Source organism: Dioscorea cayenensis, chromosome 7 (assembly GCF_009730915.1).
Source record: "Dioscorea cayenensis subsp. rotundata cultivar TDr96_F1 chromosome 7, TDr96_F1_v2_PseudoChromosome.rev07_lg8_w22 25.fasta, whole genome shotgun sequence".
NCBI lineage: Eukaryota > Viridiplantae > Streptophyta > Magnoliopsida > Dioscoreales > Dioscoreaceae > Dioscorea > Dioscorea cayenensis.
Window position 1 is genome coordinate 645,809 of NC_052477.1, and position 23,953 is coordinate 669,761.

At 35.9% G+C, this 23,953-nt stretch overlaps 4 protein-coding genes across 4 annotated transcripts; 3 read left to right on the forward strand and 1 right to left on the reverse strand.

The window, feature by feature from the left end:
- Window positions 1-6,628: 6,628 nt before the first annotated feature.
- LOC120264827 (nuclear poly(A) polymerase 3) lies at window positions 6,629-11,463 on the forward strand. The gene is given in 11 exon segments (XM_039272683.1): window positions 6,629-6,932; window positions 7,004-7,081; window positions 7,392-7,499; window positions 7,663-7,725; window positions 7,813-7,974; window positions 8,367-8,477; window positions 9,375-9,401; window positions 9,403-9,438; window positions 9,543-9,842; window positions 10,055-10,219; window positions 10,770-11,463. Coding segments are annotated over 11 exon segments (1,662 nt in total). The 5' UTR covers window positions 6,629-6,683; the 3' UTR covers window positions 11,133-11,463.
- LOC120264828 (probable glycerol-3-phosphate acyltransferase 3) lies at window positions 11,179-13,776 on the reverse strand. The gene is given in 3 exon segments (XM_039272684.1): window positions 11,179-12,014; window positions 12,016-12,486; window positions 13,016-13,776. Coding segments are annotated over 3 exon segments (1,578 nt in total). The 5' UTR covers window positions 13,727-13,776; the 3' UTR covers window positions 11,179-11,618.
- Window positions 13,777-16,721: 2,945 nt separating this feature from the next.
- LOC120264829 (AP2-like ethylene-responsive transcription factor AIL7) lies at window positions 16,722-20,515 on the forward strand. The gene is made up of 8 exons (XM_039272685.1): window positions 16,722-17,667; window positions 17,761-17,843; window positions 19,011-19,019; window positions 19,093-19,181; window positions 19,267-19,340; window positions 19,454-19,504; window positions 19,637-19,713; window positions 19,920-20,515. The coding sequence occupies exons 1-8, from the start codon at window positions 17,333-17,335 to the stop codon at window positions 20,375-20,377; spliced, it is 1,176 nt and encodes a 391-aa protein (XP_039128619.1). The 5' UTR covers window positions 16,722-17,332; the 3' UTR covers window positions 20,378-20,515.
- Window positions 20,516-21,223: 708 nt separating this feature from the next.
- LOC120264583 lies at window positions 21,224-23,072 on the forward strand. Its single transcript, XM_039272406.1, has 3 exons — window positions 21,224-21,365; window positions 21,481-21,629; window positions 22,777-23,072. Exons 1-3 carry the CDS (start codon window positions 21,245-21,247, stop codon window positions 22,861-22,863), a joined length of 357 nt encoding a protein of 118 aa, XP_039128340.1. The 5' UTR covers window positions 21,224-21,244; the 3' UTR covers window positions 22,864-23,072.
- Window positions 23,073-23,953: the final 881 nt, after the last annotated feature.

Here is a 23,953-nt window from a genome sequence, read left to right on the forward strand (position 1 = left end):
GATATATTGCAATCTTACTATCACTGGTGTGCATGGGGCAGTCTGCTCATTTTCAGGTGTCTGATGTTGTCAAAGGGAAAGAAAGTGCATTCAGAAAACAAGTGGTATATAATGTTTACACTAATGAGGAAGAATTTGACATTAAATGCTCTTGTCAGCTGTTTGAGTTCAGGGGGATTATTTGTAGGCACATTTGCAAGGTGCTTATTGAGAAGAATGTTAACGACATTCCTTCTAGGTACATTTTACCACGATGGAGGAAGGACATCAAACACATGCATACATATGTACAGAATTGTTATGATGACCCACAGACCAATGGTGAGAAACTGCGGTACAATAAATTGTGTTCTCATTTTACTAAAGCCGCAGAACTTGGAGCAATGTCAGATGACAAATACATGTCCTTGATAAAACATGTGGACGAGGCAATTGAGAAGTTGATGGACAACACAACTTGCAAGGAAAACTTTACACATACGTTGTCGGAGGCGACTAATGTGCCACACCAAAAATTTCTCACCCCTTTAAAGGTGCGGAGCAAGGGTCGTCCACCATCTAAGAGGAAGAAGTCAAAAGTTGAAGAAATAATAATCAAAAACAAGAAAAAGGTATGTTAATGTAGTATCATATCCATTACGGCCTTAGTTTTTTTTGTTTTTGAATTTTTTTTATTTGATGGTGTAACATCCATGTTATTATTGGCAGAAGTCACAATCAAAGGGAGATGCATTAGCTCAAAGAATTATACAAGATGATCATTGCACACAAGAGAGTGTGGTAATTCTCTTGTAATTCTCATTAATGTCCAACTTACGTATTTGAATCATTTAATTTTAAGTAATGATTTATTTGTTTATAATCTCTTTTCTTAGGTGAATTCAAATTCTATATCGATCAATCTGGACATGCATCACAGCTCGTCTTTAGGTTTTACAAGCCAATGCAATGAGCTCTGATTATGGTGAGTTGCAAGATGTATATATTTATTTTCGTATTTAATACTTAGTGATTAAGATTGTTGGTGATATGAAGTTGTGATGTATTATTCATTTTCACTTTTCAGGGAATCGTATTGAGGTGCAAGTTACTCATATATCGATCAATTTTTGTGTTCATATTCATGTTCATGCTCCTGGAGGAAAATCAGAAATTTCATGCTCACGTTCATGCTCATGTTATAAGATTTTTGTGTTTGTTGCTTATGTTTGATGAAGAGATGGTTCATTTGAGTAGTGATGTATTTGTGTTCATGTTATAATGTTTGTTGCTTATGTTTGATGAAGAGATGGTTCATTTGAGTAGTGATGTATTTGTGTTCATGGTTCATTTGAGTAGTGATGTATTTGTGTTCATGTTATAATGTTTGTTGCTTATGTTTGATGAAGAGATGGTTCATTTGAGTAGTGATGTATTTGTGTTCATGGTTCATTTGAGTAGTGATGTATTTGTGTTCATGTTATAATGTTTGTTGCTTATGTTTGATGAAGAGATTGTTCATTTGAGTAATGATGTATTTGTGTTCATGTTATAATGTTTGTTGCTTATGTTTGATGAAGAGATGGTTCATTTGAGTTATGATGTATTTGTGTTCATGTTATAAGATTTTTGTGTTTGTTGCTTATGTTTGATGAAGATAATTGATTTGTAATTTTAATTTGCAGTGATGAATACGAAAATTTGTCAATCCCCATAGAGCTGGAGAAACCTGTGAAACCTCCACTACATAGAATACAACATGCCAAACATCTCAATCTAGTACATTTTTTCTCAAACTAAACATATTTGCTCAATCTAGTACATTTATCATAATTCCTAGCAAAATAATGTTTATAGGAATGGAACATTTGTCATACAACATGCCAAACATATTTGCAGGAATGGAACATCCTTCTTGAAGCCAGTTTCCGCACATAAATTTCTGCACATATGCTCCCAGTTTCTGAACATCAGCTCCCAGTTTCTGAACATCCTTCCAGTACATGCTGCTATCAGCTCCCAGTTTATGCACATAAATTTCTTACATCAGTCCAGGGGACTTACAAATGCTCTGGAAGCTCCCCATTGTAATGATGCATGTTGAAGTCCAGTGGCTCAAGAGCAATGTTTTAATGACATCGGCACATCTTTCCTGCGCATAGACCAAGCAGCTAAAAATTTGTCAAAATCAACTTAAAGTTCCATAGAGTGTAGTAAATAATTTTTCGAGAAACACAAGTCAAACAGATTACAAAAATTAACAAATTGATCAAAAGTAACAATATCTTCATCTTGTACATCAGCGGTACAAACATTTCATCATTTGTCTAACATAAATTGCTAGCAGCTAATACATACCACACTTACTAGAACAAACACCAAGAGAAAAAGTTTATCATACAATTGTAACAATAAAAGCAATGTATTAATGACTTACAAAGTACAGATGAGCAAAAGAGGATACTGTCATCAGGATCAAAGGCCAAAATCCCAATAGACAAAAAGTACCTAACAACCTCTAAACCTCTCGATAACATATGTAAACAAATATAAGTCAAGATAATACTTTTTCAGCAGAACAATACTTTTACTAATTTTGGGTTGCTTGCCAGATTACACACAAAAGTATCCTGCTTATTCAAGTTCAGTTCAAAGCAATAATTACTTCATCGAATAACCATCCAACAACCATATCAAACCTAGAGACCAATCAACAGGTATGAACCAAGATCCACAATCTCCCTGAAAAAACCTGTCAGAGTTGATTAGCAAAAAAGAAAAAGGTAACAGTTCCATAGCTTATTCTATATATTCCACAATACTTGTTCATTCATACCCAACAAAAATTATATCTTTTGGAAAAACTCAGAAACAATTGCTCCAAATGGACAAAAATTTTACACATGAACCGAACATAAGGTGAAGAAAACCAAGTCCAAACAACAAACACTCTACAATTCCTCAATGTAAGAAATTCCAATAATTCTAACCATCCTTTTCATAGTAATTGGAGCAAGACCTTGAAGGTTCAGGCCAAAATCTAAGATATCACAAATGGAACACTCAACTTGGAAAAAGGATTAAATATGATAAGTAAGAGTAACTAAAAAAAAAACATCAAAGCAATGCCTATAACTCAAAAGCACATATTGCAGCACTCTATATCCCATGTCACAAAATAAAGAAGTGTCACAGTAGATTAAATGAAAAATTAAAACTCAGAATTTTTTTTTTCGTTTTTGAAAAACAAAAAAGGATAAAGTGATAACCTACATGTAATTAACAAATTAAAAGTCAGAACTTGAATCAACTATGAAACTCACCAAAACTCCATGAATTAACTACCGAAAGGCACTCAGATGATTCCAAATCCGCAACTCAAGTAACATGGCAATAAACATAAATCAAAGGGAGAACAAAATCAAATTCCAGGACACCTATGTTCCTTTGAATTGCAAGTGAAAACCATAATTTCATAAGAAAAACCTCAAATAGGGAACTTGCATGCTTGTAAGTCCCCGATGTCATTCCGATCCCATGCTACGTCCCACCTCCCTGCTCCCGACTATCTTCTCTTCCATCTGCGAGCTTTACATCAAACTTGATAGATATCAAGAAATAACAAAAGAAACAAACAGTTTAAGAAGAATAAAAAAAGGCTCGGATCTTGCCCCTCCTGTTCTTTTGCATGGATAAACATCGAATCAAGGGTCAGCAACTAAAGTTGCCACGCCACCCAATTTCTATACTCTTTTTATAGGGCAAATCATCATGGCCAAGACCATCATTACTAAAAGAGTAGAGTAGTGCTATATGAGGCGTAAGAAATCACACGAACCCGACCCACATCGATAGAAAGAAATACATGATGCAACAAAAATATATCAACCAACATAATTAAAACAGAGGCTCGATTCTCATGAAATGATGTTCTCCCATCCTTCCTCCCTCTACTAACAATAACAAGTGGCGGTTGCCTACTAGGCCATCCAAGCCACTATGCAATCGTTAGAGAGACGAAGCGTGGATAGAAATTTTTAGGGCATCATTGCCTCCCTAGACTCGATTTCAAGCCGAGCCGGGCTTTTGTGCCAAGAAATTCAGAGAGAGAGAGAGAGAGAGAGAGAGAGAGGCTTCAAAGCCAAACGAGAGAGGCAGGCCTGGGAGCGGGGAGGAAGCGTCGGCCAGAACGGGTACCGTCATCGAGGAGGGAAGTGGCAGCCGGAACGGGTACCAGGAGCAGGGGAGTGAAGCGACCAAGAGCGGGGGAGTGAAGCGGCCGGGAGCGGGGGAGGGAAGCGGTCAGGAGCAGGGGCGAGAAGCAGTCGGGGGAGCGGGGAAGGGACGCGATGAGCGCAGAGAGGAGGCGGGCAACCCGGTCGGGGACCGGGAACGGGGAGAGCAGGCGTCGGCACGAGCGGGAGCCGGGAGATGGTGATGAAAAACAAGGCGGGAGCTGGGGATGGAATCGCCAGCGGTGGAGAAGCCGGGAACAGTGCCCGGAGCAGTGGGAGTGAATCGCACGGAGCGAGGGAGGATGCGGGGCTTGAGCGGCCGCCGAGAGACCGCTGCCCTAATATTTCGAGAGAGAGGGAGAGGACCCCGAGAGTGAGAGAGATGCCCTAGTTTATTTCTCCCCTTTTTATTTTTTTCGATTTAAAAAGGAAATCACGCTACCGACCCACATCGGGTCGTGGTGGTCGGTTCGGTGATTTCTTCGCCTCATATAGCATTACTCAATTTTTTTATGAATAATGCTATATTGTGCGAATAGCTTTGCCGAATTCATGACACGAATGAGGTGGCAGCCAGGTGTCATCCATTATTATCTCTCCTAATCAGCAACATTTAAAAAATAATAATAAATCAAGTCCTACTTCCTCTTTTCTCTCTTTGTCTTCACACCGCTGCCATCTCACATCCCACGCTACCAAACTCGTCACCCGCCGTCGCTGCCGCCACCGACTTCGAGGAACCCCCATCACCTGTCCCCTACAAAAAAAACTATGGTCACCCACGCCATCCCGTCTTCGCTCTTGCCCGCAAACGAACCTATCGCTGTCGTCACCGACGCCGATGAACTTTATCACTCGTCGCCCACAAACAATCCCTAATGCCCGCGCCATCCCATATGTTTCTACAAGTTTTTTTTTTCTGCTTTGAGAATTATTTTTTCTTTTGTCTCTAATTCACAAATTGATAGAGAACATGCTGAACTATCAAGGACAAAATTTTCCTTTTTGAGGAAAGAGGCTCTTACTTCTTTCATTGAAGTGTTCTTTTCTTTAAATCAAGGTTTTAAATTCTTAATCCAAATATAGTGATTTTGATGAGTAATTGAAGTAATTCTAGTTAGTGAGTGATGAGTAAATATCAATTATGATGGTTTTGTAAATTACCTCAACTGTTTTAAATTCAATTGGAAGTGTTCATCTAATGGTTGTTTATAAGAGTTTTATTGAGAGATAATGCACAGAAAAGCAACACACCAATGACCATCTCCACACTGAAAGCTCATTGGCAGAACTCACAAATAGTTAATAGTGAAATCATTATCATTACTAATCAATAGATTATTATTAATGAAATTATGTAAATCATACTTCATCTGCAAGCAAATCCCATAATGCATTGAAAATTCATTCAAAATGCTGATGTCAATGGAGGAACGAGTGGATCCAATTGCAAACAACACCATCTGAACAATTTCTATGGTCATCCCTAAGAGAATGGTCTACATTATTCCACCCCACAATAGACACTTTGGCATCAACTTTCGGTGTGAGTATGTTTTTAAGAGAGATTAGAGAGAGTGACAGGGTGCGTTGGCCGGCGAAGATGCAGATGCAAACACAGACAAAGATGAAGACGAAGAAGAAGAAGAATATGGGATGGTGCGGGCGATAGGGTTTGTTTGCGGGAGACGAGTGATGGAGTTTGTCGGCGTCAGTGACGGCAATGATAGGTTCGTTTGGGGGTGAGAGTGAAGACGGGATGATGTGGGTGACCATATTTTTTTGCGAGCGATGGGTGATGGGGGTTCGTCGGAGTCGGTAGCCGCAGTGACGGCGGATGACGAGTTTGGTAGCGTGGATGTGAGATGGTGATGATGTGAAGACGAAGAGAGAAGAGAGGAAGTAGGGCTTGATTTGTTTTTTTTTTTTAAATGTTGTTGATTATGAGAGATAATAATGGATGACACCTGGCTGCCACCTTATTTGTGTCATGAATTCGGCCAAGCTATTCGCCCGATATAGCATTACTCTTTTTTTATAATATATATCACTGCAAAATAATTATATTAAATTTTGCTGTAAAAACAGAAAATTAAGAATAAAAACCATCTGACAACGACATAAATAAAAATGAACTATAAAAAAATTCAAAATAAACAGGAAATAATTTTGCTATTTTTCAAGGGGCGCCAAGTAAACAATTTCACGCATTTAAATTTCCCGGGCTTTAGCCCACAGGCCTTTTAGCCATACAAAGCCCATTCCCATATTCGCCCATTCTTCGCGAAGCTTCTACAACAAGAAAACACTACACGTTTCAAAGACCCAAAGGGCCATTTTCGTAATTTCACACCATTTCCCGCGATATAAAACCCCAGCATGCCTTCTTTTCGCTTTCCTTTCATCTGAAATTCCATCTCTCTGATTTCGTTAGATCACAACCGTCCATTTTCAATCCAACGTCTGTATATGGCCTATGCTCATCCAGTTCAAAGAAGGGTCGTCGTCCCCGGTCAAGCTCCCTTGATCGTCGTCGATCCGAGAACCCTAGTCTTCTCTCCGGCCCCTCCGCCGCCGCCGGTTGGCTACCTCCCCGGAGCTATCCCAGCAATTGCGAGCCCTGCTTTCCCTGGAGTCGTTGTTGCTCCTGTTGCTTTGAGGCTGAATCCTGCTTCCTTATTGAGGATCGACGAGCAGAGGACTCACGAGCTGATCCAGGTGATTTTCTTTTTGCTCTTCTTTTTAGATTTTTTTTTTTTGTGTAGTTTTAATCGATTGTGTTATTGTAGTTTATGGTGAGCGAGGGCTTGGTGCCTACGCCGGAGGAGGATATGAAGAGGCGAGATGCGATGGAGCAATTGAAACAGGTCTGATTGTGCAAATTTTATGAGTTTTTATGTCCTATTTTGGCTTAATTGTGCTCATTCGAACTCGGAAATGGTATGATTTAGGTTTGAAAATGAATCAACTTTGATAGAGAGGGGACGAAACATGTTGTTTAGAGTTGAGAGAAGTAAGCCTTTTGATGATTGATTGGGGTGCGGCAGAAATGCTGAGCTTAAGTAGTTTGATTTTAAGTGTGGAGGTTTTTGTAGCATCGAATCTGCTTGTTTGAATAGTTTATATGATTGCACAAGTTTTCGTGGATAAATTTAACATTTTTATAACATTTTGCAGATTGTCTTGGCATGGATTAAGCTCGTTGCTTGCCGGCATGGGCTGCCAAAAGAAGTGATCAGTAGTACAAGTGCAACGATTTTGCCATTTGGATCATATGGTTTGGGAGTGAGTTCTCGCCATTTGTTCCCATTTCTTCTTTGAATTGTTCTTTAATGGTGACTAGTTTCGAGGCAATCTTAGATGTAAAACTTTATGTGGCTGTTTATTTGCAAGCTCTTAAACAGATTCTTCATCATTATGGTGACATGGGTTTATTTTTTTCTTCCAGGTTCATGGCTCTGATTCTGATATTGATGCTTTATGCATTGGTCCTTCTTTTGCAACTCTGGAAGTAAGTTTAATCATGATCCCGCTACTTGTTATTGTTTTGGGGACTAATTGAGAGCCATTCTGTCTAATCTAATTGTTTACATCCCAGGAGGACTTTTTTGATGTCCTAAAAAATATGATTCAGAGCAGGCCGGAAGTATCTGAAGTTCACTGTGTCAAGAGTGCTAAAGTGCCTCTCATGCGTTTTAAATTCGGTGGGATTAATATTGATTTTCCATACACTCAGCTTCAAGCTATCTCTGTTCCTGAAGTAAGTGCGCTTTGCTAATTTTAGTTCATTGTTTGTTTCAGTCTCTCGGTTTTTTCCTCTGGTCTCCGTCTTGAGTTCCGAATAAAAATCTTTTGGAAATTCCATTGGAATGAATGCCATGCTAGATTTTGGAAATAATAAATGGAGTGCTAACGGCCATTATTTATTTGGCATATACTCTACCTTAAGTACCATTCTATGATAATATTTTTGGTTTCAAGCCTAGTGCATTGAAGTGCTTGACTCCAAAAACTGAAAGTTTTTAAATTTTGACTTGATATGGTGAAGGTGTAAGAATGGATCAGCTTAGTTTTAAATTGCTAGATTTTTTTGTAACCATCAACATATCTGGGAATAAGGTTTACTTATTTATTTTTATTGTGAAATTGCAGTTTGTTGATATCTTTGATCCCTACTTAGTTGTATCAAATGAAACCAGTTGGCGAAGCCTTTCTGGTGTTCGTGCAAATATACGCATTCTTCAGCTGGTTCCAAGTCTGAAGGTATGACCTCTGTTCTATTTTATACGTAAGATACATTGTGTCTCGGCTTTCTTTTGTCCCTTCTGGAATATTTATTTTTGTCTGGTTTATGTAATAGACATATCTATGTCTGGGATTAACTTGTCTTTGTATTATGCAATGGTTTGCCTTTTAAAAGGTTGAAAATGACAGCCAATTCTTTTACTAGATTCAGAGCATCTTATTATCCTCTTTGACCTTTTAATGGATTATGTTGAATGTGTATATTTTTGCAAGGTATAATGGTCTTTGTTGTTATGACACAAATACTCTAAGCAATCACATTTAGAAGAAAGGGCAATCACACTGTCAAATAAAGCATTAAGCTAAAAAAAACTGAGAATAGTTCATTGACTGATTTCCTATGAAGACATTTTTTTAATATAGATTTGAGAACTTACCTAAGCAAAATTTCCAAATAGAAGAAAGCCTTTATAAAATAAAGCTTATCTAGACTTTTAAACTTCTTCATAAACTCAACTTGTAATAAAATTCAAGACAGATCCACATGATTTGCTACACTTATGTAAGCCAAAAATTGAAATTATGAAAATGTCTCTAACACCTATGTGCATGATCTTTATTTTTAAACTTCTCACCCTAATTAAGAATAGCAGCCCATGTTCTGTGTCACATTTGACTCGAAAATATTTATATCAGTAGTAATGATTCACTTTTTATCCATTCTTGGCCTAGTGATAATATTGTGCATTGTGCACTAATCTGGATGTTTTGCTTGTTCTCCCCCAACAATTATTCCAAAGTATGCAGAGGCTGAATTGTGATGCATAAGATACTATTTTCTTCAACAAAGTCTTGTCTTTTTTAATGCTGCTATATTTGTCTCAAATTTTTTAACATTAAAAATCATGTGTGCAGAATTTTCAGTCTATGCTTCGGTGCATCAAAACTCTGGGCAAGAAGGCGTGGAGTTTATTCACATGTGGGTCATATCTTATTCTTACCTCATAGTACTTTTTACCTTTCATACAAGTTGTGTCTTACTTTGATGAAGATCTTGTTTGGATCATCTTTGACTTTTTGCAGTTGCTTGGGTTCTTTGGAGGAATTCATCTGGCTATCCTCGCTGCTCATGTTTGCCAGAGATATCCAAATGCCAGTATAAGTGCTTTGATGGCTATTTTCTTTGAGTACTTTTGGCTTTGGCGTTGGCCTGAGCCAGTGATCCTGCTAGATAATTCTATACCTTTCAAGTATCCAGATGGCCGTGCTCTTATGCCAATTTTGATGCCATGTAGTCCATTTGAGTGGTGCAACTCTAATATTACAAAAAGCACTTTCACCAAAATCAAGGCAGAATTTCAGCGAGGGCATTTTTTGACCAGGGTAAGTCCTAAAATGTATTATCTCTTCTGTTATTTTTCCTTAATTAAATCAGTTTTTTTGAAAAAGCCATACCTCTCATTTCTATTATGTTTCAATTTACCTTTGGTATGTAGTTGAGGGTGGCGTTGATTACTGCACTGTGGATGCAGTGGTTCTTATGTTGATATGAATTTGCCTGCATGAATTGTAACAAGAATTTCATGTTGTTTCAGGATCTTGCAAGGCCAGATTTTGATTGGACATTTTTGTTCAAACCTTTTCCTTATGTGGAGAAGTACTCTCATTTTCTTCGGATTCTCCTTACTGCTCATGATGGTGATGAACTTAGGGACTGGGTGGGCTGGGTGAAGTCACGTTTTCGCAGTCTTCTACTGAAGGTTATACCTTTAAACCTTGTTCTGGTCTTCTTTTATATTCACCTTACTTTACTTTCTTACTTTTTAGAGTGATGCTAGGACTTTTACACACATAATAATCTTTTACTCATATCATCTGCTGGCAACAACTCATACAATGCAAAGTCTGAAGCACTTCCCTGACCTCCTTATTGAAAACATCACTCGTGACACCAATTTTCTGGCGGATGCTCTTGCTCACTTTGGGAGGCTTAACCCTATGATTTCCCTCTTCTCTCAGGGCCGGGATAGGCCTCACTGGTGTGAAGACCTGTGTGCTCAGATGAACCTCTCCTTTTTAAATTTTTTTGTTTTGGTTAGCTTGTGCTCTCTTTTGCAAAAACAACTCATTCAATGCATGCCTCAAGTTTTATATATATATATATATATATATGCAATTTAAATGCCTAGAAATCCTCCCCACAATTTTTTTCTGAAATTCAATCATGTTTATTTCCTAGCTTTTCTTTTTGGAGTCTTACTGTTTTTTTTCTTTTAAAACTAATCTATGTCATGCTTAATTCTGCTGCAGCTTGAGGCAGTGCAAGGATATTGTGATCCCAATCCTATTGAGTACATGGATCATAATGTGGCTGAACCAAATGTTGTATTCTATTGGGGATTGTCACCCAATGGATGCTTTTCCATTAGTGTTGACGCTATAAAGGAGGACTTCATGAAAAGTGTCAATAAGGATGATACATATTCAGCATACCAAGGATCTACATGTAAATTGGACATGTTGATTGTTGAGTCTTGCCAACTTCCAAAGTACATCCATCTTGACAAAGGAAGCACAAAGGAACTTAAGGCATGCTGGAAAATTCTGGATTACAGCAATCACATGAAACCAATCTATTCCCAATATACACCACAATATTCTGGTGGCACATAGGAGGGATCCTCTTGCAGTGGTATGAGGGATTATCCAAGAAAAAACAGTTGCGTGGTTTTGGTTTGTTTAAGTTGAAAATGTGAAAATACTACCATGTCTGAGCTTCCGCCGTCCATCTTCACATGGAAGAACCTGCCTGACAGGTTCCACCCACACACACACACAAAACATAGCAACAGCAAAGTTTTTGCTGTTTTTACATCAAGGGTAATTAATTTTTTTCCTGTTATTATCCTTGGATCATATGTACATCTGTTGTAAGGTTTGATTATTCTTTTCTCAATGTTTCTCCTGTACATTGCCGAAATAGAAATTCACTGTTTGCTTTAAACATGCAATCATTTCTTTTATAACTCTGCTTTATGTTACCAAGTAAGACACATCGAAGAATCTCTCAAGCTCTGAAAGGGAAAAAGAGGCACATATACAACAAGTTTACTTCTATAAAAGGTGAGTTCTCTGATTTCTCTCTTTTATCACTCTCTTCTAGTTTTTCTTGACTTTTCCTTCATTATCTGCAAGCATTAGGTACTTGGACCTTCTGGTGAGAGTTGTGCAAGTGAATCCCAAGGCCTTCCCCATCTCTCTCTGAATATGGTTGGCAACTTCAATGCTGTTATAACTCTTGTTTCCAGCCCAATCAGTAGGTACTTTCTCCAGATACTCTATTTGATATTCAGGCCAAGGATTCATCAGGAAAAACAGTGAATCAAAGCACTTGAAGCCACTCGCTGTCGTGCCATAGAACATGCTCACATTTGTCGACATAGCCACTGGAACGACTTCTTCTGTTAGCTCAGCAAACAATGGACTGAACCTGAGAAGAAATGGCTCTCTGCATGTTGTACCTTCAGGGCAAACGACGAGATCTCCCTGGCTCAGCAACTTTAGCCATTCTTCTCCTGTCTTCATCTCTGTTTCGTGTTAATCGTACTGTTTTTATAGGCGATAACATCTCGGAGATTCTACTCAGGCTGTAAGTAACTGCTGTAACCTTTCTGTTAAGTCCGGCGGAGATGTACACTGGGTCAAGAAGGGTCCTGTGATTGCATACATAGAGCCGGTTCTTCGAGAATTGACGCGCGGTAATGCTTGTAGATGCTATATCCCGGGATGTCATTCCAGTGAATACGCCAATAGGAAGAGCTATCTTATAGGGAAGGAGAAGGTAAACAATAGCTCGGAAGATGGCGAGGAGGATACTGAACGGTAGCCATAAGTACATTGCTAGTGTCGCTGCCGGAGTTGGCCGGAAAGCTATTCGGCCGTCATGAAATATTATCGGTTTGGGGTAGTTCTCTCTTGGCAAAGGTTGCCAATTCTTCTTCTCCTTTTTGCTAACTAGACATAGTTCCTGTAATGTATTTGCGGCTTCATCAGTTCAAGATCTCATTTGGTGTTATATGTGTGTGTATGTACCAAATTAGTATTATTATTTTGTATTATCTAGTGTTGTAAATTATAAAATCTTGACTAATATGTAGTGTTTTAATATAACTAAAGAAATAATTCAAGCAAGATTATGTCACTAAATATCCTGAATATTCATGTATATTATCTAGAGAACAATTTGTATTTTGTTTTCTAGACTTTTAAGATTATAAAGTCTTCATTGTTGGTGTGATGTCACTAGAAACAATTTTAAATAATATTAAATCACAAAATAAATAAATAAATATCCTTGTGATTTTTTTATATATTTTCCAGAGAACAATTGATTATACAAGACAATAATATTTCCTAGTCTTGTGAATTATATATCAACCAACCAACATTAATATTCATTTATAAAGAGAAACAATTATAATGTTTAATTTCTTAAACCATAAAAAACATTAAAACAAAACTACACCACCAAAATAATAAATAAATAAATAACCAACCTTGCAATGATAGAAGAAGCCATGAAGAAGAGCATTAGAGAAAGTAGCAAACCCTAAAACTCCATTATCATCCATCTCAACCTCTCTCTGAATCCTCTTCACAAAACCACCATCATCTTCCTCCATGAAACCAGTAAAGAACCCTCCAAACACCTTCAACTCCCTCCCAACCACCACCTCCACCTCCAAACACTCCTTCAAAAACCCTTCCACCATTAAAGTTGGCATCAAGCTCACACACACCCTCTTCTTCCAACCCTTCTTCTTCTTCTTCAAAACCTCATACCCTTCAACTCCCACATCCTCCATGAAATACTTAACTAACACTGTTTTCCCTACCCTAAACCCTTTCTCTCTTAACCCACAAAAACTCACCATAACCATCACTTTGAGTCCTACTTCTTGATTTAAAAAACAAAGCAAAGGATACAAAACAAGAAGAACAAACCCTCTAATGAAACCACCTGCCTCTAAAGCCACAAGCATGAAGTATGGAAAGATTGAAGATGATCTTAGTAACACTCCCTCCACATCAACCAACAAAGTCTCACTTGATGATACCTTCTTCTCAAGAGAAGAAGAATGATACAACTTGTTCATTAGTTTTGCATGGCCATCACTTGTACTACTTCTTCTTGAGATCTTGATTAGCCTTCTTAGAAGAACAAGGTATAAGGATTGAAAGCACTTGCAAATCTCCTTCAAAGCCATGCTTAATTTTCTATTTTTCTAATTTTTTTTTTCCTTCAATGGTGGTTGAACAAGATGGAAGAGGATGGTGTGGGTGTATATATATATATATATATAGATGGTGGTTTTTATTTGAGTGTTAAGATGGAAGAAATGGTGAAGTTGACAACCAACTTAACCTAACTATTTTATTTGAGTGTTAAGATTGAAGTATGGAGCTCCATTAGGGTTTTGTGAATGATCACCATGACTAGCTAGTTAGCTGCATGTGTATATATATATGTGACCTTTAATTTTCATACATTTAACTCAGTCAACCTTTGAGACATGTTCTTCATCTTTTGATCAACTTTACCGACATGCATGGCTGAATTTATCATTTGCTTCTTTATTCTTTAATTTACTGAAATGATTTATTAGTTTATTTTAATTTAAAATTCATTATATGATAATAAGAGGTTTATTATCATGCATATATGTCCATGCAATTTTATACAATATACGGTTTGAATGTAACCGTTAAATATTAATGGTCATATATTCCATGAATGTTCCTTGATTGATTCAATCAATCAAAAAATAATTTTAAAATAAAAACTATTCATACAAAAACAGTAAATAAACCAGAGCTTAATTATGAAGTTCGATAAAATCTATGTTATATTGTTATCTTAATTATAATGTTGTCTTGTTTTAGTTAAACACTTCTTATTTTCTTACAAGTAAGCACAATATATTTTTCTTCATTTAAAAAAAAAAATCTTTTAGTTTTGACTTTTTATTCTCCACCGCAACACTATATATATAACTTTTTTTTTTAAAAGAAAAAATAACATGTTTAGCTTCATGAAATAAAACAAACAAACAAACTTGTGAATTAAATTGTTGAAAATGTATCCAGACAGGAAGTCAATGGTCAAAATAGTCAACCTTTTGGTGAAGTTTCAAAGTGAGTAACACGTATATGCTTCTTTGCTTAACTTGCAAGTGCCTTAAATATGAAGTAACATAGACCCTTCACATTTTGTATCTTTTAACCAGTTATCAAAAAAATAATAAACAAAATTCTGGTATAACTAATTTCATATATATATATATATATAAGTGACTTATAAATCTTAATTATTTGATGAGTAATTCGAAACAAATTTTTACACACTTCTTTATTAATTAACTAACAATAATAATATTTATTATTATTGTAATTTAGCTATCTTTTATTAATTATCGGTTGAAACTATTAAAAAGATGAATTGATTGCTTAAAATTTATAACAAGAACTCATAAATATTCATCATGTATAAATATATATTACCAATATATTACTTATATAATGCACCTTGATAAAAATCAGATTGTTTCTGTACTCATTAAAAAAATTTCTATTTAATTAAATACCCTTATCAGTTATCATTAATAGTCAACTTACAAATTTTATAAAAGCATAGTTTCATCATTCATTGGTATATTTATTTTTTTTTAAAGCGAATAAAGAGAATAGGATAAATGATAGTTTAGTTTTTTTAAAAAAAATAAATTAAATTAACTCATGAACTTATGATGATAGTGGCATATAAACAAATAGAAATGATTGTTTAGGATAGGTAAATAACTATACATTTTATAGGGATATAATTTTTATTTTTTTGTAATTTTCAATATAGATAAAATTCAAAATTACATTAAACTTTTTGTGGAAAAAGATGAAAGAAACTTATGGTAATTACTTAATTAAGGACGGTGAAAGTATTAATTAATAATATCAATGAAAGTAATCTTGTATCATGAAAAGAAAATATCTGATATAAATCTTATAAGTTTTCAACCTTCAAACTTGTTTGCAGATATATATATATATATATATGTGTGTGTGTGTGTGTGTGTGTGTGTGTGTGTTAGACTGATTAAATTGGAGAAAGTTTCAAATTTTTTTTTTTAACCTTGTTCTTTATAGGTTTGACAATAGGCACAGATTCTTTCTTGCAAGTTATATCTTGTGACGAATTACATTGCTAGTAAAAATGAAAAGATTGATGTTACATATTACCATTAACTTTATGTGTTTTATGAGTTGAATGTTCAATTGACATTTTTATTTTTAACTTTACATTGTACTTATCTGATCCTTGTATGGTCTCTCCATATATATATATATATATATATATGAAAATTCCAACTTTACAAAAATATTTTGAAATAGGACAAATTAAAAAATATTTTTAAAGTTTAAAATTGTGACTCAATACTTAGTAAAACTTGTGATAAATTTAACTTAATATCTCATCTATATGAAAATAAGCTAAATTTCATTTAAACACATATATCTCGTTTATCCAGCATCTCAAAAATAAATCTCAAACATAATTATTTGTTCATAATTTATTTCTATTTTTAAAAATAAAACAAAAAAATGAAGATCAAACTCAAAAAGCAACTTATGTACAAATTAAAATTAAAAAAAAAAGGAAAAGAAAGAAACATTAATGATCAAAATAGAACAAAATTCCAGTCAAACAAGAACAGAGTAACACATGCTGAATAATTCCAAAACTCTTTTGTTCCACTTTTTATTTTTAATTAATAAAAAAATAAAATAAAGAAGACAAAAGTAGTGGCCATAGTGGATCCGGTGTGAATGAGTTTCCCGGCCAAGTGACACCCAAAAAGCCGACAAAAAACCCCAAAAAAAACCCATTACTCGTAAAGGTCAAAACCGTCATTTACACCCCTTCATGCCCATTAACGTAACTTCACTTCAACCCTTCCAAATCTCATACTCATTCTTCTTCCACGTCTCCTTCTTCTCATTCACTGAACTCCCGCTTCATTTGCCACGTCACCTTCTTCTCCTCTCTCTCTCTCTCTCTCTCTCTCAACACTCACATTCTCTTCCTCTCTAGAAACCCCATTCATTTGTCATATAGCTATATATATATACTTTTAATTAGTTATATATATAGTGGTCTCTTGCAATTGGCTTTCACTTTCTCTCTTTCACTGTATGTCGTCTCTCTCAGCCGCCCGAATACCCGGGAGGCTGTTTTCCATTAGAGAGAGTCCTTGTTGACAGCTGCACACTCCCACAATTACAGTGCTTCATTCCTTCTTCATTACAAACTCCAGTTGAACTTCTTCTCCTTCTCTCTCTCTAAACCCTATACAAGACCTCATTCTTTTCTCTAACTGTTCACCTTTTCTCTCTCTCTCCAAAGCCATGGATTCTGGGTTGAAGTTTCTTCAACTATCACATCCCCACTCATACCCTACCACCCTCTTTTAAGTTTCTTCAATATATATATATATATATATATATACACACCTTACCAAGCTTTGAGATGTTCCTTCTTTCTCTCTTTCTTTCTTTTTCATCTTATATATTTAGCAGGATATATTCCCTACAAAACTCAAAGTTCTCTCTTCTTGTCCCTCTCTCTTTCTGATCTGTAAACCCTACAAACCTCTCTTGACCTAACTGTTCCTTTTTCCCTTCTTCTTCTTCTTCTTCTTCTTCTTCTTCTACAAACCCTATAAACCTCTGTTGACCCAACAGTACTCAACCTTAATATCCATATATATAAGGTTTGCAAGCAGTACTAGCTATCTATACTTCATTGTTTCATAGAGATCATGGCACCAGAGACAAACTGGATCTCATTCTCAACACCAAAACCACCACTTGTTTCCTTCTCATCACCATCTCCACCTTCTCACCACTTCCTCAAGCTCGAAGACTACTTCCTTCCCACCTCTCGTTCCTGGCCGTTGGATTGGTTTTCCCATCCTCCTCAAGAGTTCTCATCCCAATGCGTTCCTCCTATCATCACCGCCGTCCCTGCCAACTCCTCCAACTCCGTCGTTGAAGACTCCGCTTCTGCAACCGGTGAGGTCGTTGAAAAGTCTTCCCCTTCTCCTGTGGGCCCCATCTCCGGTCAACGCACTTCCGTTTACCGTGGGGTCACTCGGTGAGTTCTCTCACCGCCCTTCTTCCCACTTCCTCTATGCTCTCTCTGTGTGTTTCTCTTCATTGCTGACGTGGCTCTCACGTGCGGGAACAGACACAGGTGGACTGGTAGGTTCGAGGCCCATCTCTGGGACAACACGTGCAAGCGCGAAGGCCAGAAGCGCAAAGGTCGACAAGGTTCGCTTCCTCTCACCTCCCACGCTAACTTAAGCTACCCTTCACTTCACTAGCTACTGTAAATTATACATATAAACATATAAATATATATATAATTGTTATGATATTGATGTGAAGATGCAAAGGACGTTTGATGGTATAATTTGGTACAGAACTACGGCACACTGAGATGCCGCCGTTTGAGACCATTAATGGCATGCAAAGTGTTTGACTGATTTGACCTCTTGGCGGTGACCCTACCTGCCGGTACCCAGACCATATATACTCTCCTACGTAGTATATATATATACACGAATGACATTGATATTGTGATTGAGATGATGGACATTAGACAGTATCAACGTGTTGTAGTAGTAGTAATAGTACTGCTACTTAGTATATATATAGTATATAATGATAGTATATATATACGCGAATGACATTGATATTGTGACTGAGATGATGGACATTAGACAGTATCACTGTGCAGTAGTAGTAGTAGTAGTAGTACTGCTACGTAGTATATATAGTATATAATGACAGTATATATATACAAATGACATTGAGATTGAGATTGAGATGATGGACATTAGACAGTATCACTGTGAAGGAGTAGTAGTACTGCCACTGGAAAACACTACTCCTGCTGGTAATATAGTACTTGCTGTGTTTGTGATTGGATTGGGAGAGAGAGAGAGAGAGAGAGAGAGTGGCAAAGGCTGGAGTGTGTCATGTATGTGGGGTGGGCTATATATATGAGAGAGAGAGAAAGAGAAAGAGAGAGAGATCTCTCGTCAAAGTTTTGATGATAAAAGGCACCTGAGAATCAGGGTGACAAGACTATTCCATATGGGTTTTTAAGGCTAGCATGCATGTAGACTTGTAGCTTATCCGTCAAAGTACAACTCTATTTCTTTTCTCTCTTTCATTAGGGTTTTCATTTATTTCAATGCAGTTCTGCATGTGTTGCCTTGGTATTACTTGCACTGTTTGGTAGAGGTGACATTCAGATATTGCTTCTTTTTATCTCTTGGAATTGATGTTTTTTTTAATTCTTTTTACTGTTTAGTGTCATTTTCAAGGTGTTGTTGTTAGTGATACTAATTAATTATCTCTTTTCTAATTATTTTTGTTTTTGTTTCATGTGCATGGTTCTGTTGGCTGGCTAAAATTCACTGCTGTGTTCAGTGTACTTAGGTGAGTAAGATGATGAACTTATGGTTTTGATTCAGTTTTTGGGAATTTGATAAATTTTGATTCATGAATTCAGGTGGATATGACAAAGAAGAGAAGGCTGCCAGAGCTTATGATCTTGCAGCGTTGAAATATTGGGGACTGACTGCAACTACAAACTTCCCAGTAAATCATTAATTTGTCCTCTAAGTTCATGGATTCATTGGATTTATATTGTTCAAGTCTTGATAATTTAAGTTGTGTTTCTTAGGTGAAAAATTATGCTAAGGAAATTGAGGAGATGAAGCACATGTCCAAGCAAGAATTCATTGCATCACTAAGAAGGTACACCATTTCAAATGGACATGATATATACATATATATCTTAATTCGTGTCCTTGTGATTGCAAATATTTCCAAAGTTCATTCTGTTTCAATTAATCTGCATAATTTCACAGGAAAAGCAGTGGTTTTTCGAGAGGAGCTTCCATATTTAGAGGAGTAACAAGGTAAAAAACCGAACTCTGATATTGTGTATATATATATATATATCTATATAAATCTATCTGTATGTATATATATGAGCTTTCTTTTTTATTTCCTAATGGTGATATGATTCATGTTGTAATTTAACTTGTTAGGCATCATCAACATGGCCGATGGCAAGCAAGAATTGGTCGTGTTGCCGGCAACAAAGATCTCTATCTAGGAACATTTGGTATATATGTTGATCCAATTCTCATTTATGAAATCTAATTTGTTTCATTAATAATCATCAAACTTGTTCTGATATGTTTGATTATTTGATCATTTCTGCTACCATGTATTTGTGTTGCAGTAATCCATATTAATTTTGATTCAGTACTCATCCCATTGATCATCTAAAATCTAACATTTGATGCAAATGCTCTGAACTTTTATCAGCAACTGAAGAAGAAGCTGCCGAAGCATACGATGTTGCAGCAATCAAATTCAGGGGTGTTAATGCAGTCACAAACTTTGAGCTAAGCCGATACGACATGGAAGCGATCGCAAGCACTGAATTACCGATCGGAGGATCAGCGAAAAGAATCAAACAAACAAATCAATCTAACAGTGACTACCAGTTCACCGAAAACAACGTCAGCTCAGCCATAGCATTGCAGACAAACAACTACTCGTCCGGATTCATCCGCAATCTCCTTGAGCTCCCTTCGACGGTAGCAAATTCATCGGTCCCTATGGCTTGTCTCAGCTTTGGAGGCAATGCCGGAGCCAATGTATGCATCCCAAGTTTGAACTGGTTGGCTGCTACTAACTCTCAGTATGATAATCAGATCAACTGCAATGAATCAACAGCACTGGAAACTGATCCTACATTGATGGAGCTTCTCCATAGCTGATGTCTCACTGAGCATTGATCTTTTGGTAGCTCAAAGTAGTTAATCTTTTGGGTCTTTGGATGATATGGGATAATTTTGATAACTCAATCTACTTCTCACTTTATATGATCATGTATGTAGATGCACTGATCTGTTTGTACTTGGATGTTATTAGCTTCCTAATCAAAGAGTTTTAACTCTGTTAATCCTTCAGCTTTGTGAAGAACTATTACTCAAAAATAAATAATAAATTTACGAAGTATAAAGTTATAAACCACCTAATTTTAATAAATTTTTTATATTTATTAAATTTTTTATTTTTATTTTGAGTAAAGTGGATAAACCATGTTTTATTAAAAAAGAGTACTAAGAAAATTGAGAAGATTACAACATGAAAGAAAGGAGGAGAAGAAATGGGATGATTACTAGAAGTAGATTTGTCCTACTGACAGACAGAGAACAAAAAAAAAGGACTAAAAATATTAAATAGAGATGAACTGCTGGAGCTCAGAAGAATTCTAGCATGATAAGATGTGTATTTTTTGTTTTCTAAACAAACCTATGAAGGAAAAGTTATGAAAAATATAAATATTTTTAAAAAATTTTAGTGAGAAATTATATATATATTTATTTATATTTATAAAAATTCCAGAAATAATTCTTATAAAATTTATGATGTATTTTTATTTTTTTAAAAGCATCCTTGAGATAGAAATAATAATTTTTGAAAATTTTGAACTCTAGTATAGAAATTTCCCTTTAATTTTTATTTTTCTCTTGAATAATTTGGAAATGTTATCGGATTCGGGTCTAACCCGACCCGTTAATGGAGATCCATTTGCGGGGTTTCTTCTCTAGAATCCACGCAAGCCCGCATCACGAACTCTCATGGCGCTCTTGTCTCTCTCATGGCGGCGGCTCATCGCCGGTGCTGGCGGAACCTCCGGCACTTCCCCGATGATATCTCGCATCTCCTCTGCCGGCGCTCATCACCAGCCCAGATACATAGGTTTGCCTCCATTTCATCTCGTCTGATTCTCTTTCGTTTGGGTGTTTAGGATTGGCTAGGGTTTTGATTGGTTTCGTTTGCCATGTTTTTGGTGGCGGTGATGATTGAGGAACAGAGAAGGTGGGCATCCCGGAGTTTCTGAAGGGGATTGGGAACGGAGTGGAGACGCATATGGCGAAGCTTGAGACGGAGATCGGGGACATTGAGAAGCTTCTTGTTACTCGAACTCTCCGCCTGAAGAAGCTCGGAATTCCCTGCAAACACGTAAGTTTATTTTATCCTCTTTCTTTTGTTGAATTAATAGAAAAATCTCTCCTTTTTCACAGTACTTATTAAAAGAAGCATTTTTGGGATCAAATGGTAATGCTGGGTAACTATATATTATGTTGAATGAGATTGAACTTAGGATAACTTGTTTTGGAGTTTTGGATGAGGGAATGTGGATTATATATGCTCAAGCAATGGATCAGATGTTTAAGAAAACCATAATTTAGAGAAATTCAAATGTTTTGATTATTTATGTGGATGTTGTTGATTACTTTGTTTTTTCTGCTATATGTCACACCTAAAGTTTAGTGTTTTTCTTCTTAAGTCTCTTTGATTAATTTGAAATGTTAAGTGTGAATTTGCCATTATTTCACAATATGATTAACAGCAGTCGCAAATCACAACAGTTGCTATATTCTTTTTGGATGTTCTGATTATTTCAAGTAATTATCTTCTTGCTTGTGTTTAGTAGCCACTTGAATGTCTGATCTTGGTTTATCTAGTCTTTTAGTCCTTAATACAGCAATGTGAAAGGGAAGGATTCATGTAGCTGAGCTCAAACAGTTTAGACTGACGGCTTCTTGTTGTGTTCGGTAGTCACTTGAATGTTCTTTGGAGGAAAACAAAAAATAGTTAATGTTGGTGCATTTAGATGAAGTTCTTCTCTCATCATTTTTAAGACTAAAAGCTGGAGGCAATATATTAGGATCATTTGCTTCACCAAAAAATATCACATTTGCTGAGCATCCTCTCTGTTTACTGATAGTTCCTTGTATTTGTATACAAGGCAATACCAATGGTAGAAGTTAATGATACTGTTTCACCCATGTTTCTAATCATTAGAAATCAAAACTAAATCATTAGCATCATTTGATAAAACAAATGCTGAAATTTCACTGCCACTATTTAAATGGCTGCAGTCCTGGTTTTTCTGATGTTACCATCACTATTATGAATCTTGTAATCATCCAAATGGTCTTATGTACTGATTTGTGGTCAGTTTCATCTCCAGTATTTTGTTAATCAAGTTTTCACGATAAGATCTCATTTTTCACGATAAAATATAGATACATTAAATTAAGAGGGAAGGCAACTTTCCGGCTTTCCGGCTTTCTTTGCTTACTATGGTTCATGATTTTTGCAGAGGAAGTTGATTTTGAATTATGCCCAGAAGTACAGGTTAGGACTCTGGAGACCTCGAGCTGATTTACCGAAGCCACAGGCTGCTTAAATTTGGGCGAGAGCTGTCATGCGGCAAGCTGATGACTCACCTTCATCTCTGATGTGGATGATCTTTCCATCCTGCCTGTTTTTGATGAGATATGTTTGTTCATGAAACTCTAGATATGCATAACCAAAAAATGGACTTGGACTTGTAAACTTCTATTTCAGTTTGCTGTGTAGTTGACATGTTAATGCAATCTTAGATAATTTTTTATGCTTTTCTCTACCTTATTCTGAAGAGGTTATATATCCATTATTATATACACAGTTTTTTGGGTGTGAGCCTTTTATCTCCAACCCACAATCCCAAATTTCTATCCCAAATCCCAAATTTGGTCTTACTACAGGAAATTTTACTCCAACCATAAATCTCAATTTTATCCCAAAAAGAATATTCTTATAATATTCTTTTCATATATTATTTTTCCTATAACAACCACCTTCTTCATCATCAAATCCATTCTGAGTCTATTTCGATAATATAGTGGAAGTCTTTAGCTGATTTACTTTGAATATTAGTTTTAATTTAATTAGTTTTTTACATTGTATTAGCTTTTTATTAAGGTTATTTTTCAATAAAAATTTCAACTATTCCTGCTTTTATAAATTTATTATATATTAATAATTATCAATTTTAGTTATTAATTAAATAATAATTATTATTGATTATTAATTAATTACACACAAATTAATATTATAAATAACTACTTATAATTATATTAATGAAATAATAATTTTTATATTTTTTTCATTACAATAATAAAAAAACAATAAAATAAAAATAATAAAAAAAATAAAAAAAATAATGTGGGACCCCAAATTTGAGGTTGCAATAGTGTGACCCCAAATTTGGGAGTTGCACTATTGCAAAACCCAAATTTGGGGTGGGATTTGGGTGTGGGTTGGAGTACTCTACACCCAAATCCCACCCCAAATTTGGGATTTGGGTGTAAGGTTGGAGATGGTCTAACTTACCCATTTTTCAGGCTTTTGTGGACAGAAATCTCTTTAATTATTTAAGCCTATTTGTGTTACTATGCTCATGCTCCAGTTCTCAAAACAAAAATGCTCCAATGATAAGAATTTATGTGTGTGTA

Bases quoted from the DNA above. Each gene is read 5' to 3' on its own strand.
- LOC120264583 (XM_039272406.1), top strand. From the start codon at position 21,245: ATGGCGCTCTTGTCTCTCTCATGGCGGCGGCTCATCGCCGGTGCTGGC. The intron at 21,366-21,480 runs GTTTGCCTCCAT...ATTGAGGAACAG, and splicing joins TCACCAGCCCAGATACATAG to AGAAGGTGGGCATCCCGGAG. The intron at 21,630-22,776 runs GTAAGTTTATTT...TGATTTTTGCAG, and splicing joins TCGGAATTCCCTGCAAACAC to AGGAAGTTGATTTTGAATTA.
- LOC120264829 (XM_039272685.1), top strand. From the start codon at position 17,333: ATGGCACCAGAGACAAACTGGATCTCATTCTCAACACCAAAACCACCA. The intron at 17,668-17,760 runs GTGAGTTCTCTC...GTGCGGGAACAG, and splicing joins GTTTACCGTGGGGTCACTCG to ACACAGGTGGACTGGTAGGT. The intron at 19,714-19,919 runs GTATATATGTTG...AACTTTTATCAG, and splicing joins TCTCTATCTAGGAACATTTG to CAACTGAAGAAGAAGCTGCC.